Source organism: Colias philodice, chromosome 11, assembly GCF_061535455.1.
Source record: "Colias philodice isolate Cphi_HAF_F1 chromosome 11, ilColPhil1 Martin Lab GWU primary, whole genome shotgun sequence".
NCBI classification, from domain to species: domain Eukaryota; kingdom Metazoa; phylum Arthropoda; class Insecta; order Lepidoptera; family Pieridae; genus Colias; species Colias philodice.
Window position 1 is genome coordinate 5,720,048 of NC_143096.1, and position 14,333 is coordinate 5,734,380.

The following is a 14,333-nucleotide window of genomic DNA, read 5'->3' on the forward strand; positions in this document are numbered from 1 at the left end:
TAAAAACTATAATATTTCAAATTAATTAAGGATGAAGTAGAAATAAAAGTAACAAGTTGCCTTGAATTCAATATTATGTTATATGTTAATATTTTAGTGCAAAAAGAGAATTATTACATTAAAGAAAATTACAATGTTAATATAGATTGAAAAGGGTGGCATTTGGCAATGAAAATATTGTATAGCTTAATGTAACTAATTTCTATTGGGATAAAAAGAAGATTAATGTGGAAATTTATTTGGAGACAGTATTTATTCTAAGAGAAGATTGTCATGAAATACATATTATATATTAATGCAAAGGTTTTAATATTTTTATTTTACTTAGAAATCATCTATAACTGGAGGACATGTACAAACGAGATGTTTGTCGCCATACATATCGTCTATTCTTCCAACTGTAGGCCATATTTTTGTTTCTCCTTTTACGAATGGCTGAAAAGAAATATAAATATAAGAGACATTTTGAGTTTAAATTCCTACAATTTTACTAGTTATAGTTAAATATTGCAAACACTAAACACACCGTTAAAAACAAGTAGAAACATATCAATTCATCTTTTTTGAATAGAATAACCTACGGTTTTCACAAAAGATAGAAAACATGTTTATACAATAAAAAACTTACTGCTGGAAAAGCTGCTTGTTCCCTGCTATAAGGGCGATTCCAGTCCTCAGTAATTACATCTTCTTGAGTATGGGGTGCCATCTGAAAACAACAAAATATCTTATAGTACTATTATTTTTGAAGAATTAGGCTAGATATATCCAAAATAAATATGAATGAAAAATATTAATAGGTACAGCATTTATTACCTTTAATGGATTTAACCGTTTATCCATAACACCATCTTCTATATCCTTAATTTCTTTCCTTATAGCTATAAGAGCTTCACAGAACCGTTCTAGTTCCTGCAAATCTTCCGATTCAGTTGGTTCTATCATCAGGGTACCGGCTACCGGCCAAGACATTGTTGGAGCATGGAAACCTGAACGTATAAAAAATACTTAAGAATTTAAAATTTCGATACTTAGTTTAAAATAACGTTAATCTGAGAAATATATTTCTGAGATCAGTATTTCTTCCAATATCATAGAAATTAAGTTCAATATAAAAAAAAAAAAAAAAAAAAACAGAAAATTAGGACTTTTTACTTCACACTGATGTCACCTTAAAAAAGTTACTGATCTTCAAATTTTCAACACGTAATTACTTATCATAATGACGTGTGTGTACAACGCAGCTCTAATTGTTAGTAGAAGAGAAACTGAATGCTCATTTTAGTACCGAAAAAATTTGTCCATCACATGACACTAAGTATACGTTACATAAACAATAGCTTACCAAAGTCCATCAATCTCTTGGCAATATCTCCAGGCTCGATATTTGCGGTCTTTTTAAGATCTCGCACGTCTATAATGAATTCATGTGCTACGAGTCCTCTTTCGCCTTTGTATAACGTCTTGTAGTGACCATCCAGTCTTCGTGACATGTAGTTTGCGTTGAGAATAGCCACCTGTGTAGCGCGCTTTAGACCTTTTGGTCCCATCATCTAGGAAAATTAGAGATGAATATTCGTATTAGTACGAAAGTTTTTGTAATATTTATGAGTGATATTCTAATTATTATCAATTAATTTAAAAACAAGAAAACAGCACGGCACTTCGCAAGTCAAAACAAGATAGAATCAAAAATAAAATATCGCAATCAGAGACAATATACGTTTAAACAGGTAAAATAATCTTAAATGTTTAGGGGGAGGTGGTCAGTAAATACATATATTCTTTCCTTTTTATAGCATACATTTTCATCTAACATGCAGTTTGACTCACTTTGATATATGCCCATGAAATCGGCAAAATAGCTGAAGAACCATATGGCGCAGCACTAACTGAACCGAAGCTATGAGCCGCTTCACCAAGGTCAGCTAGCGGGTCCACTACCGGGTGAGAAGGCAAGAATGGTGCTAAGTGAGCTTTCCTAAGTATAAGAAAAATATAATATCAAAATAATATTGTTACATCGAAATAATATAGTTTCATTAAACTAAAAAACACGTTGAATCTCATGAAATTATTGTATTGTCACCGATCCTCGATAAATCTCCAATAACGCTCCAAAATCTACGTCCACTGATATGAATAATTGAACATCATGTTTTTGTAAGAACGTTTTTTTCAGAAACGAAATGGTTATTCGAAATAACGCTATATTGCACAGCTACCTACATAATCAAAGCAGCAAAATAAAGTATTTTAATATTCAACTTACACTCCAATAGGACCCATACCGGGGCCGCCACCACCATGTGGAATACAGAAAGTTTTGTGTAAATTCAGATGAGATACGTCACTTCCGTAGTCACCAGGACGACAAAGTCCAACCTGTAAATTACAATGAATTAAATGTACACTTGCTAAACATGCTCCGCAAAAAAGCATAAAAACCTATACAATATAGCCTTCCTCGATAAATGGGCTATCTATCACCGAAAGAATTTTTCAAATGGGACCTGGTTCCTGAGCTTAACACGTTCAAACAAACAAACAAACTCTTCAGCTTTATAATAAATTAAAAAAGTATAGACTAAGTTCACTTTAAATTGCAACAACAGTCAACAAAAGTTACCTGTGCATTCATATTAGCTCCATCCAAATACACTTGGCCGCCATGCTTGTGCACCAATGCGCAAACGTCAGCTGCCCTTTCGTCAAACACTCCAAATGTGCTTGGATACGTTAGCATCAAGCAGGACAACTTTTCACTGTGTTGTTCGACCTAAAAAGCATTATACTTGGAATGAAATGAGCTTTTAGCATTTAAGCACAAATTATTATCTACAAAATTAACCGTTCGTTTAAAAATGCATGATGTATAGGGATTTTAAGAAACAGAAAGTGCTACAATATTCTATTATACGAAAGCTAACTGGCCCGGTAAACGTTGTTCTGCCTTTTACTTTATAATTAGGGGTATAAAAAATAGTCTTTCTGTAGGTTTGAGAATAGTTTGCAACCTATTCTCAAACCTACAAAATACTTTAACATACAAAATTTTATTAAAATTCTTCAAGCCGTTTTCAATTAGTATGGGAAATTACACTCACGAGAAGTTTAAATTTAAGATACAAAACTTACCATCTCTTTAAGATGCTCCATATCTACATCACCATTGGCCGTAACACGGATCGCACAGACCCTCATGCCAGCCATATGAGCTGATGCTGGGTTAGTACCATGAGCACTAACTGGAATCAAACATATATTCCGACCCGTGTCTCCTCGAAACTCATGGTACCGCTTTATTGTTCGCAAACCAGCGTATTCTCCTTGGGCTCCACTGTATAAAAAAAATTGCGAATGAAACATTACATAAAAAGGGCCTGTGTGCCGAGCACACGAATCAGAAGTGAAACTCCTTTAGCAAGATTGACATGACGTGACAGTATTGCCATGACGCGAACTTGAAATTTTACTCCCAACGCGCCTGAAGAAGTTTCACTTCAAAAACAAAAATGTATATCAACCTTAATTCTTAGAAACTGAATCTGTTCTGAAAACAATCTTCATTCATTCCGAAAAAATATATTTTATTGTAAACATGACTTACCTATTAGGTTGGAAGGAAACACGATCATAGCCAGTGATAGCGCAAAGATCTTTAGCAAGCTCTTCGAACAGTGCATGATATCCTTGACACTGATCCAGAGGAGCAAATGGGTGAATTTCAGTAAAATGTTTAAAAGAACACGGCATCATTTCTGTTGTAGAATTCAACTTCATTGTGCAAGATCCCTGTGAACATAATTACATATAAATATTATACGTATATGAACATTAGATATTATGAACTTTTAAGAAGCTATTGTTATTTAATGCCCTTACCAAAGGTATCATAGAATGCACTAATGAAATGTCCTTATTTTCTAGTCTCTTCATGTATCGTACAATTCTTGTTTCGGAATGATGCGCACTGAAAACGGGATGAGTTAAATACGGTGATGTCCTTCGAAATGGTCCGTTCTGTACACTGCGTGATCGTACATCTCCATATTGCATTACCTGTATTGAAATAATGAAAATAAAATTCACTAATCGATAAATTATTGGCTATAAGTATCAATCAGTTATTTGTGACGTTTTACCTCTTCCACTTTCTTACAATCGAAGATCCAAAGCAAATCATCAACATCTTGCATTGTAGTTGTTTCGTCTAAAGCTACTCCTATAGCACCATCCTCAAAGTAACGCAGATTAATTTTCTTTTCCTGTGCCCTTAATTTTATCGCATCTGTGTCATGGTCTGAATTAGGAACTATGTGAAGTGTATCGAAATACACTTCGTTTGATTGTTTGTGTCCTCTTTGGCGGAGACCTGCATGCATTAATAAAAATTTAAGCTCAAAGCATATCTTTTTTAAGTTATAATATATTAATAGTAGCAAAAAATTACCATGATCCAAAACAAGGGTAGCATTGTGAACCCTAGTGGCTATATCTCTAAGGCCCTGTGGTCCATGATACACAGCGTACATCGCAGACATGTTTGCTAAAAGTGCTTGAGCAGTACATATATTTGAAGTAGCTTTATCACGACGAATGTGCTGTTCCCTGGTTTGCAATGCTAATCTGTAATAGATTGATTAACGATGAAATTACATCAGTCCAGAATTGATTTGAAATCGGGAACCTTATTTATTACTATTGTAATACACAAGTTTAATAAAATCTATTCAATATTGGTTAGCCGAATTCTTGCCACCCGCTGAAATACATAACACAGTCTACTAATAGTTTTATTAATTAGGTATTTGTATCTATTAATTAGGTACTAACCTATAAGCATCCCTTCCAGACGCGTCCCTGGTCACACCAACCATACGGCCTGGCATGAGTCGCACTAGAGCATGTTCTGCGGCAAAAAATCCGGCATGTGGTCCTCCGTAACCAAGCGGTACGCCGAACCGCTGGGACGTGCCCACTGCTAGCGCTGCACCACATTCAGCTGGTGGCCTCAAAAGCGCTAATGCTAGAAGATCTGTGGCAACCACTACTAACGTCTGCAAAAAATTTAAGTTTATAATACAGGGTAAATTTCACCGCTTGCTGATAGAGCCACTTTGATAGCTGATGATACGTATGTCGTATAATTTCATATACATGTAATTTTAACAGGCCGATAAGCTAAATAGAACATATCCAGAAGTTCTGAAACTGGACCGCAATGTACTTAACGAAACATATGTATAAATTATAAACTTACACCGTGTTCTTGAGCGGCTGCAGCCAAACCAGAATAATCGTATACTAGACCTCTCGTATCAGGACATTGCAATAATACTGCCGAAATGTCTCGCTGTGCGAAATCAGCCTGCCGCACGTCCGGTAATACTTTGACTTCTAAACCTAGAGCATCCAGTCTTGTTTGAACTACTGCTAACGTTTGAGGATGAATACGTTCCGATACTACAAACTTTGTTCTTTTGTTGTGTCTAAAAATACAAGAATAATTTTAAAACGAAGTATTCAAATTATTGTACATTATTTAGTATAAAAAATATGTAATAGTGAGTAGATACCTATGACACAGCGATAGGGCTTCAGCAGCAGCAGTTCCTTCGTCAAGTAATGACGCATTTGCAACATCTAACCCAGTCAAATCGCTAACCATCGTCTGGTAATTGAGAAGACCCTCCAACCTGCCCTGAGAGACTTCTGGTTGATACGGCGTATACTGAGTTGTCCTAAAAATTCAAAACAATCTCCAACAATGTCGCTATAGAAAAGTTAATGTTTTTATTTTATTATACATACATACCATCCTGGATTTTCAAACATATTTCGCATAATTGTATGTGGAACACAACAATTGTGGTACCCCATTCCGATGTATGATCGCCATATTTGATTCTTTTCAGCAATTTTCCTCGCTCTTTCAATTAGATCATATTCACCTGAAATAGATAATATTAAATGATTTTACGTTTTGATCTCTAAGTTTTAAAATAAATGGCTTATTACAAATATATTTAATATTCCTTACTCATTGGATCATTGATGTCCATAAGGCCATTGAGTTGAATTTGCTTCGGCACTGCATCGTTTGTGAGTTCATCTAAACTCTAAAAGTATAAAAATAATTAATAAATCTAATTTATAAATATAATGCTTTAAACTAAGGAGGAATCGAGTTTTAAATAGTCCTGAGAAATATAATTTTCTCTTTTCATTTGAAGTTGAAACACACGCACATTGAATCCTACTACTATTAATTATTATAAAGGCGAAAGTTTGTATGGATATATGGATGTTTGTTACTCTTTCACGCAAATACTACTGAACCGATTACAATGAAATTTAGCACACATATAGAGGGTAACTTGGATTAACACATAGGATAGGTTTTATCCCGGAAATCCCACGGGAACGGGAACTATGCGGGTTTTTCTTTGAAAACGCGGGCGAAGCAGCGGGCGGAAAGCTAGTACGTACATAATTTCACCCAGGCGCCATCCTACACGCATACGCATAACCGTGTAAACACATGGTTCAGAGCAAACATGTTAGAAGAGAGACTGCCAGGTTTAGCTCTTTAAAATATTCATCTAGAGATAACCCCCAACAAATATTATCCACCCGAATCGCAAAAAATTGGCAGATATCCATTTGTTATATACCTAGTGTGTGCCATAATATAATTGTGTATTGTGCAATAAATTAATAATTATTACCTACCGACTCAACATGTTACATAATTATTGTTTTTAGTGAATGTCTTGCAAAATTGCATGTTGTGACCGCGCCTGATATTTTCATCAAAAACAATGGATTATTTTTCAATATATATTTTTTTCTTTGTGACAATTAGGAAGAGAAAATTTTTATATTTTATGCTTATTCAATTTTTATAAAATCCATAGGTATATAAAGATAATGCACCCCTCACAAATTAAAAAATCAGTAGATCAGATTCTTCACTTATCCACTTGCGCATCCACTAACAATTGTCTTGTCCCCATTACGCATTCAAATAAATGGCACGAGAAAGACACATGTTTTAAAATGTTTAACTAAGGTTACGTAAAACGAGGATTGTATCATTTATATAACTAACTAGCCGCTCCGCGCGGTTTCACCCCCGTGGCTCCTCTCCTGTTGGTCGTAGCGTGATGGTATATAGCCTATAGCCTTCCTCGATAAATGAGCTATCTAACACCGAAAGAATTTTTCAAATCGGACCAGTAGTTCCCGAGATTAGCGCGTTCAAACAAACAAACAAACAAACTCTTCAGCTTTATAATATTAGTATAGATTTAGAAAGTAATTTTACCTTATATCCTAAAAGATCTAACATAGTAACTACATCTTGATCCCTAGGGCCGATGTGACGACTGGGGAAATCAATTCTCTCAGGGAACAAACGATCATTTTTTGAACTTATATTCGTCAAACAACGGAAACACGCACTTCCATATTTAATTTCCAAATTTTTGTGTAATTGATTATAAATTTTCACAGGTTTTAGTAATCGATTCATTTTTAAAAAGATTTATTCATAATATTGTCCGTTCACATGAAAGCTATACAATATACTGATAATAAGGTCAAAGCTTAATAAGACAACACAAAATTAAAATAGATAATTAGATAAAGCAATAAGTAAATACACAGTTCTGTTTGTATTGCATGATTATTGTTTGTTACAAATGACCTCTTATCGTATGTGTTTTAACTTTCGATTATTATTGCGTGAAAAATTGCTGTGATTTCAAATATCACAGAAAAGGTACGTGGCATATTATTTTGTGATAAGTAGAATTAATGGGAAGAGTAATTATGGACGGACATATACGGACATTATATACCATTTGTTTAAAAAAAGGATATTCGAGAACACAATATTTATTTACATTTTCATAAAAATTTGTGAATCTTAGCGCCGAATCATTGGAATTTACTAGCCAGAAACTATCTCCGACTATTCCGACAGAACTATCGACGACCTTTGGAAATGCTGCGATGAGACACCGATCACCCATTAGATTAAACGCCGTAAGTGGGCCTGGATTGGCCACACGCTTTATAGCTATTATTATAAAATAAATAATAAAATGTACATAATAAACTACTAACTTCCTAAAAAATGAGCTGGGCTATAAATTTTTCATTTTTTAAAAATAGCTGAAAATGTATTCAAACGTGAGTAGAAGGCGGTAGAAGTGCATAACAAAGCAGTGACATCTAAAGTTTCAATTAGGCATTGAGATATACATATGGAGACGACACCGCCTACATCACTTATGTTCCGCTCAACATACGCCATATGGCGTAACTGCACGCTCATTTTTTAAATATGCCTTCGTGTGTGTTACGATATTGCACAAATAATACAAATAATACTGAAAAGTGCAAAGGAATAAGTTTCATCGGTAAGTACCTAACTAGATTATAATTTTTAAAACTTAGTTAGAGCAAAAAAATGGCGCACAGATTTTGTTCGTGGTGTCTCCTCCATACGTAGTAATATTATCTCAATGCAATTAGGTAACCTTTTGTGCGGTAACCGAACCGTTGCGTGCACCAGTCGAAATTTAATCTTATCCGTTTGTGTAGATTATATTTGTATACGTAGTATATTATTATTAGTCTGTGATTATATTATATAGTTACTTAGTACCAGCAGTTATTAGACTAACCTTTGATTACGACTTACCCTATGAATAAAACCTTCCTAGTGTAACTAATTTTTGAATGTTTCAAACTCAAAAGCCAATTCGATCATAGTTACGAATGTTTTCCAGTTTTTGGTGTTTTTAGTTTGAAATCCGTATAGCATACTTCGGAATATGATTATATATAAGAACACTCTTTAATAATTTTAAAAAGTTACTCTTTTGGAGTTTTGGCGCGTGGTGAAATAGGGAATATGCATGAAACTCGAATTAGTCTCAAATATTTTTTTAATAATCTTTATTACTTCATAATGAAGCTCCTGTACTTAAATATTTTTAATATAATTTAAAATTCATTGAGAAATTAATTTCTAAAAAGTCTTAACAAAGTCTGGGAAATTTCAAATAAATAAAACGCGACACCATTGGTCAGAGCAAACCAAGGAGCAAACGCATGAACTATGACGTCATAATGCATAAGGTACCACGTGGTACCATAGAATATGTCATTTCACAGAATACCTACATAATACCTCAGAACAATATTTATTCCTCTGAGCATAATACCTCAGAGCAATTAGGTTTATTCCTCTGAGCATAATACTAGCTAAACGCTACAGAACGGACACTCTCCGCCTCCCGCCAAAATTAAACAATTACCTCACCCCGCACGATCAGACTAAAAATGGTCCACATTTTTCTGCAAGGACGATACGATCGATCGATCGCGCTCGTGAGGTTTTCGTGTGACACAAGTTTCTGAACATGTCACCCACAGATGTCACCCGACTAAAACGATTTTAAAAACGTTATCACGTCAATAAAAAAAAGTCATGCATATTCCTTGGAACAAGAGTATTTGCCACGAAAGGAGTCCCGCAGACCAATGAATAAGGAATCACATGGAAGCGACATACCTACAAAAAAAGTGTGGCCGGCGCCATATTGCTTGTAACACAAGATGGCGGTGTTTAGTGCCGAGAATATATCGATAAACATTACTATGTTTATCGATATATATATTATATTAAAAATAATATTAATATATATTTTTTTATTTAATTAAACTTTATTGTACAAAATATAGAAGTAAAATTACAAATGGCGGAAAAAAATGACAATGCCAATTAAGTATGACGATGGCTGCTCGTGACGGTAACACCTATACAGGGTTACTTGTAAAACACTTACTTGCTCTATGTAAAACACCAGCAACCTCGCAGTACAAGATAACATCATAAGTAGGTAACAACATATTTTGTTCTACGACTATTGGCATAACGCAATAAATTATTTTTAGGTGATTTTTAAGCTTTTATTGTACTCTCCTAACATTTGTAAGTCTATTTTCTATTCATTATCGAAAGGACGACGCGACGCCCCCTTCCCCCTCTCGTTCGCAGGGATGAGCGTAGAGTTTATAATAATCAAACGGAAAATTAAATGAATATTTATTTTTGTATGAAAATAACAAATTATCAAAAGTCGTAGAACAAATGTTGTTACATAATGTTGTTAGCTATCTTGTCCTGCGAGGTTCCTGGTGTTTTACAAGTAACCCTGTATAATTTGATAAATCTAGTTCAATTTTGACTTCCATCTAAGGATTACGGTAGACTTACGATTTGGCATTTAAGTTATCTGCTAAATTTATCAACTGGTTTATTGGATATTTTGTTTTGTTTGACCGGTGTTTTCGATATCAGATATTATTTGAATGTAGTATTTAACGGAACTAACAGAAGCATACCAGTAAAGAGCAAATGTGGTATTACGGGAATGCGGTATAAAATCTGTTGTATGCATTTTGCTACTATGGTACAGCCACGAGGGATGGCGCATGCTCCGGAAAAACAGAATAATTTAGTATTCGATTTGTTTTATTACATTACTAGCTGTCCCGGCGAACTTTGTACAGTTTTTGTTACCGTGTTTGTTACCTTTTAGCTGAACTAATTTCGGTTTTGAGGAATGTAATACAATGATACAAAATAAATATTAATATAGGTATATAATAGTATTTTATTACGATGAACAACACAATATACAGTAATAGAAAGAAAAAACAATAATTACTTAGTAACAGAGAAAATTAAAGAACTAAACTATTTTGTGCAGCCTGATTGCACTCGGATTCACTCTTTTCATTCTTTAACTGTTGTCTCCCTCGAAATCGTTTCCTTTTACTATAGTTGTGATAGTTCTACCACTATTATCGAACGATCGACGCTCATACTGTGGGTATCTTTGCCGTCAATTTATGTGGATACCTTTTGGAACACGTCTTGCTGTCGACCATAATAGGGATTAGAGGCTCAACTGGTACCTGGAAATGAAATGTCACAATTTACATTAACTAGCATTGTTCACTTTACATTTTAGTTATATTACATTTATTATTCATAATTTGCATGTACATAAAGCAAAATCATTAAAATGGTATTAGCCATGCAAATAATAATTGAAGACCTAGTGAATATCATTAAAAGACAACTTCATGTCACTAAAACACAAATGTCATCAAAACTTAACTTGTAAAAAAACAACTTTCAAAATTGAGTTCTACTGTATTTAACAGGTTGGTACTTGTTTTGTTTTTGTACAAGCTACATAATATGTCATTGATGGCATCTCACTTCTTTTCGTAGATAGTCTTATTTTTTCTGTTAAAAATTACATTTTCACTAAGTGATATTACAAATTCCCTTATTTTATTTTACAAAGGGTTGGCTTATAAAGCAATACTTAAAATAATTACCATATTTGAAACATTCTGTATGTCTGCCGGAGTTGGATCCAATTTATTCGCCGTTGATGAAGCAGGTTCACCTTGACTGACACAAGGCTGAAATTTATTTTTAGATTAAAAAAACAGTACTTTGAACCAGGCATGATGAATGTTACATTAGGAATGGAAAAAGGAATGTTACATAGGTATTTGCTAGAAGTAGGGATGCCATATTGATTATTTTTGGACCCGTATAATAACTTAAAACACCCCATGTATTTAAAGTAAAATGCACTTTCCCTCAGTCAATAATATTTCAACAACCAAATATCACCCAAGTTTGTACTAAAAAAAAATATAAAACCATCTCAGTTTGTTCACAGGCCCCCTTCAAAATAGGAGAAACGTTAGATTATAAATGACAGACCTAAATCTAAATAAAATGATCAAAAGTAAATTGGAAGACATCACAATATGTCGACAGATAAAAACCTCACCCTGTGTGAATGCAGCGGCAGACATACTGGTATAGCATCATCGTGCAGACGAATCACATGCATTGTTCTATTGAAAGCACTTTCGGGGAAATGTAGGGAACATAATATGATATATCCTTTACATTTGGCTTGATATTTTCAGTTCCAATTGCTTCTAACCATTTTCTTTTTCTATATTCACTTCTTGGTAACCTTAAAAAAATGAATATTTAGGTTATTACCTATAATTTTAGTCCTAACCTGACTTATTTACAAATACATTTTTAAAGTACTGTAAAAGCGACCAATCTTACTTAAGTTAAAATTCATATTAGGTAAATTTAAGGAATTAAGTGTTTTATTTTTTCTTCCGCCTTCCTTCTGATGCTCTTGGCAAAATTTATTTGTTAATTTGGAAGTGTATTCACCAAAGCAACTATTCTTGAGATTAATCATTAATGCCACAGCCTTGGGAGACGCACGTCTTCATCCAAGATAATGCTGATGTCGATATTATAAGCCATCACTAGCACCCAAATTCATTATTTTACTTGTACGAAAATATACAAAATAAAGCTATATTTGGTAACAATTTTGCACTAAACACAGTCTGTGACTACTCCTCAATTCAATATACATGAAAATAACTAAATCAGCAAAGTAATAACTAATATTTCAGTCAAAACAAATACATACCGGTGCAATGACAAACTTTTCTGGTTTTCATTCTTTCTGGAGCCACATCCCACAATACTACGCTTTGGAATTATGCCACTGTTTGTCCTCGACCACTCTATATGTTTAAGACACAAATGTTTGTCACAATCACAAAAATATTCAATATTTTTCAATATTTACTACGGAGCAATGACAGCGCATGTACATCATAATAACGAGAACATAAAATGGCGACCGGCCACAGTAGGTATTTGAGCAAACTACAAATATCAAACGGTATAGAATTAGCACTGACTGACGTATAGTCATATTTTTTCACTTATCAGAATATTCATTGGTTAGAAAGAGACAGTATTAGTTTTATTATTTCGGTATCGAAATGCATGATATTTGTATAATCAGTTGTTTGTATAGAACAATATGCCCTGTCCATAGGATTCCTTAGTCATTGCCGCAGACACAGCTCTGAGCTCTGTGATCTGCCAAAGCTGCCTAAAATAATGTTGCTAGTAATCTTCCATTTAAACCAAAATTGAGTTATTTAATATGAAAACGGTTATAGATACCGCTTCATGGTTATTTATTTTACACAATAGTATCGAAAAGTTAGGGAACAATAATCGCAGCATTTCTCTTAGAATATAGGTTATACATATCTGTTATTTCACCCTTAATGCTGGTATGTGAAGTTTGTAAAGATTCGACGCATTTATTAGGTATTTCAATGCAATACTTCGTTACACCAGATTTGATGGGGATGTTGTTTCCCTATTAACTATTAACATTAAATTTTCATATCTCATTCCATCAATTCAAACTACCTATACAGGGTGTCCCACTGTTGGTATACTAAGCTCAAATGAGGTTATAGTTTTGCATACGCTGAGTACGTAAAAAATACTTAAAAAATTCCAGACGCATTTTTTTTTCAAATAGATGAAATCTTAAAACTCTATGTGTACACCCATAGCAAGCAACCCGCCCATTTTTGCCACTAGCACGTGAGCTATCGTTTAAGATTATGTTTTCATAGACAAAATGCTCACATTAGAGAAACGGTATATGACGGCTGCGCGAAGCTAGAGAAGAAAACATGGATTTTCAGGAAAAAATTATCAAAATTTTTTTAACGTAATTTTGTTGTTTATGTATTTTTTACGTGATCAGTGTATGCAAAACTACAAGTTCCTTCGCGCTTAGTATACTAATAGTGGGACACCCTGTATATTAAAAAATTGGTTGTTTGTAAAGTAGGTTTACGATCGAGATGTTTACGTGATAACGTCTTATTGGTAGCAGCGCTCGAGATGAGACGGGAGATCGGTCCGTCTCTCTCTCGTTATATTAGTTAGTTCTTTAAAGAAACGAATCTTCAATGGCGGCGCTTATCATTCCCTCTCGCTCACACACGGCCGTACGGTATGCAAAAAAAAATGGAAAAATAAAATCACTAAAATGTATTTGATTTTCCCTATAATAGTTTTTATCATAAATTTACAATGACAATTATGCATTTGCGAAAGTAAATAATGTTTTATTGGAATTTGACAAAATATGTTCTTTGGGAAAAGTTGTTCAGTTTTATGGGCTTATTACAAGTATTATGGGGATTTTATTACATTCTGTATACGTAAATATGATAATTCATATAAATACACAAATACAATAACAAAAAAGTTTGTCAGCAAACAATTTGAAATAATTAATAAAATAATTATCAATTTACGTTATTTTTATTTTCTTTTTTGATGATCCTACCATCTGTCAAAGTCAGTTTTG

General features: G+C 33.8%; 1 protein-coding gene and 1 long non-coding RNA gene across 3 annotated transcripts; both read right to left on the bottom strand.

The window, feature by feature from the left end:
• Nucleotides 1-56: 56 nt before the first annotated feature.
• On the bottom strand, nt 57-7,574 carry LOC149484598 (glycine dehydrogenase (decarboxylating), mitochondrial). The gene is made up of 18 exons (XM_089700777.1): nt 7,331-7,574; nt 6,044-6,122; nt 5,819-5,954; nt 5,580-5,744; nt 5,264-5,492; nt 4,837-5,060; nt 4,454-4,629; nt 4,146-4,375; nt 3,886-4,062; nt 3,611-3,795; nt 3,139-3,340; nt 2,630-2,779; nt 2,273-2,385; nt 1,834-1,981; nt 1,346-1,553; nt 817-989; nt 629-709; nt 57-435 (listed from the first exon to the last, which is right to left on the bottom strand). The coding sequence occupies exons 1-18, from the start codon at nt 7,535-7,537 to the stop codon at nt 325-327; spliced, it is 2,994 nt and encodes a 997-aa protein (XP_089556903.1). The 5' UTR covers nt 7,538-7,574; the 3' UTR covers nt 57-324.
• Nucleotides 7,575-10,670: 3,096 nt separating this feature from the next.
• Nucleotides 10,671-12,935, bottom strand: LOC149484599 (uncharacterized). Of its 2 annotated transcripts, none has more exons than XR_016316280.1 (4): nt 12,573-12,935; nt 11,898-12,089; nt 11,431-11,517; nt 10,671-10,998 (listed from the first exon to the last, which is right to left on the bottom strand). It is a non-coding gene; the product is annotated as an uncharacterized LOC149484599 (long non-coding RNA). The 2 variants fall into 2 exon arrangements; XR_016316281.1 differs by lacking the exon at nt 12,573-12,935 and adding an exon at nt 12,191-12,340.
• Between the last annotated feature and the right edge of the window lie 1,398 nt (nt 12,936-14,333).

Coding starts and splice junctions, on each gene's coding strand:
- LOC149484598 (XM_089700777.1), bottom strand. CDS start 7,537: ATGAATCGATTACTAAAACCTGTGAAAATTTATAATCAATTACACAAA. Junction 5,955..6,043: donor GGACATCAATGATCCAATGA/GTAAGGAATATT, acceptor TATCTATTTCAG/GTGAATATGATCTAATTGAA. Junction 1,982..2,272: donor GGTATGGGTCCTATTGGAGT/GTAAGTTGAATA, acceptor TCTTATACTTAG/GAAAGCTCACTTAGCACCAT.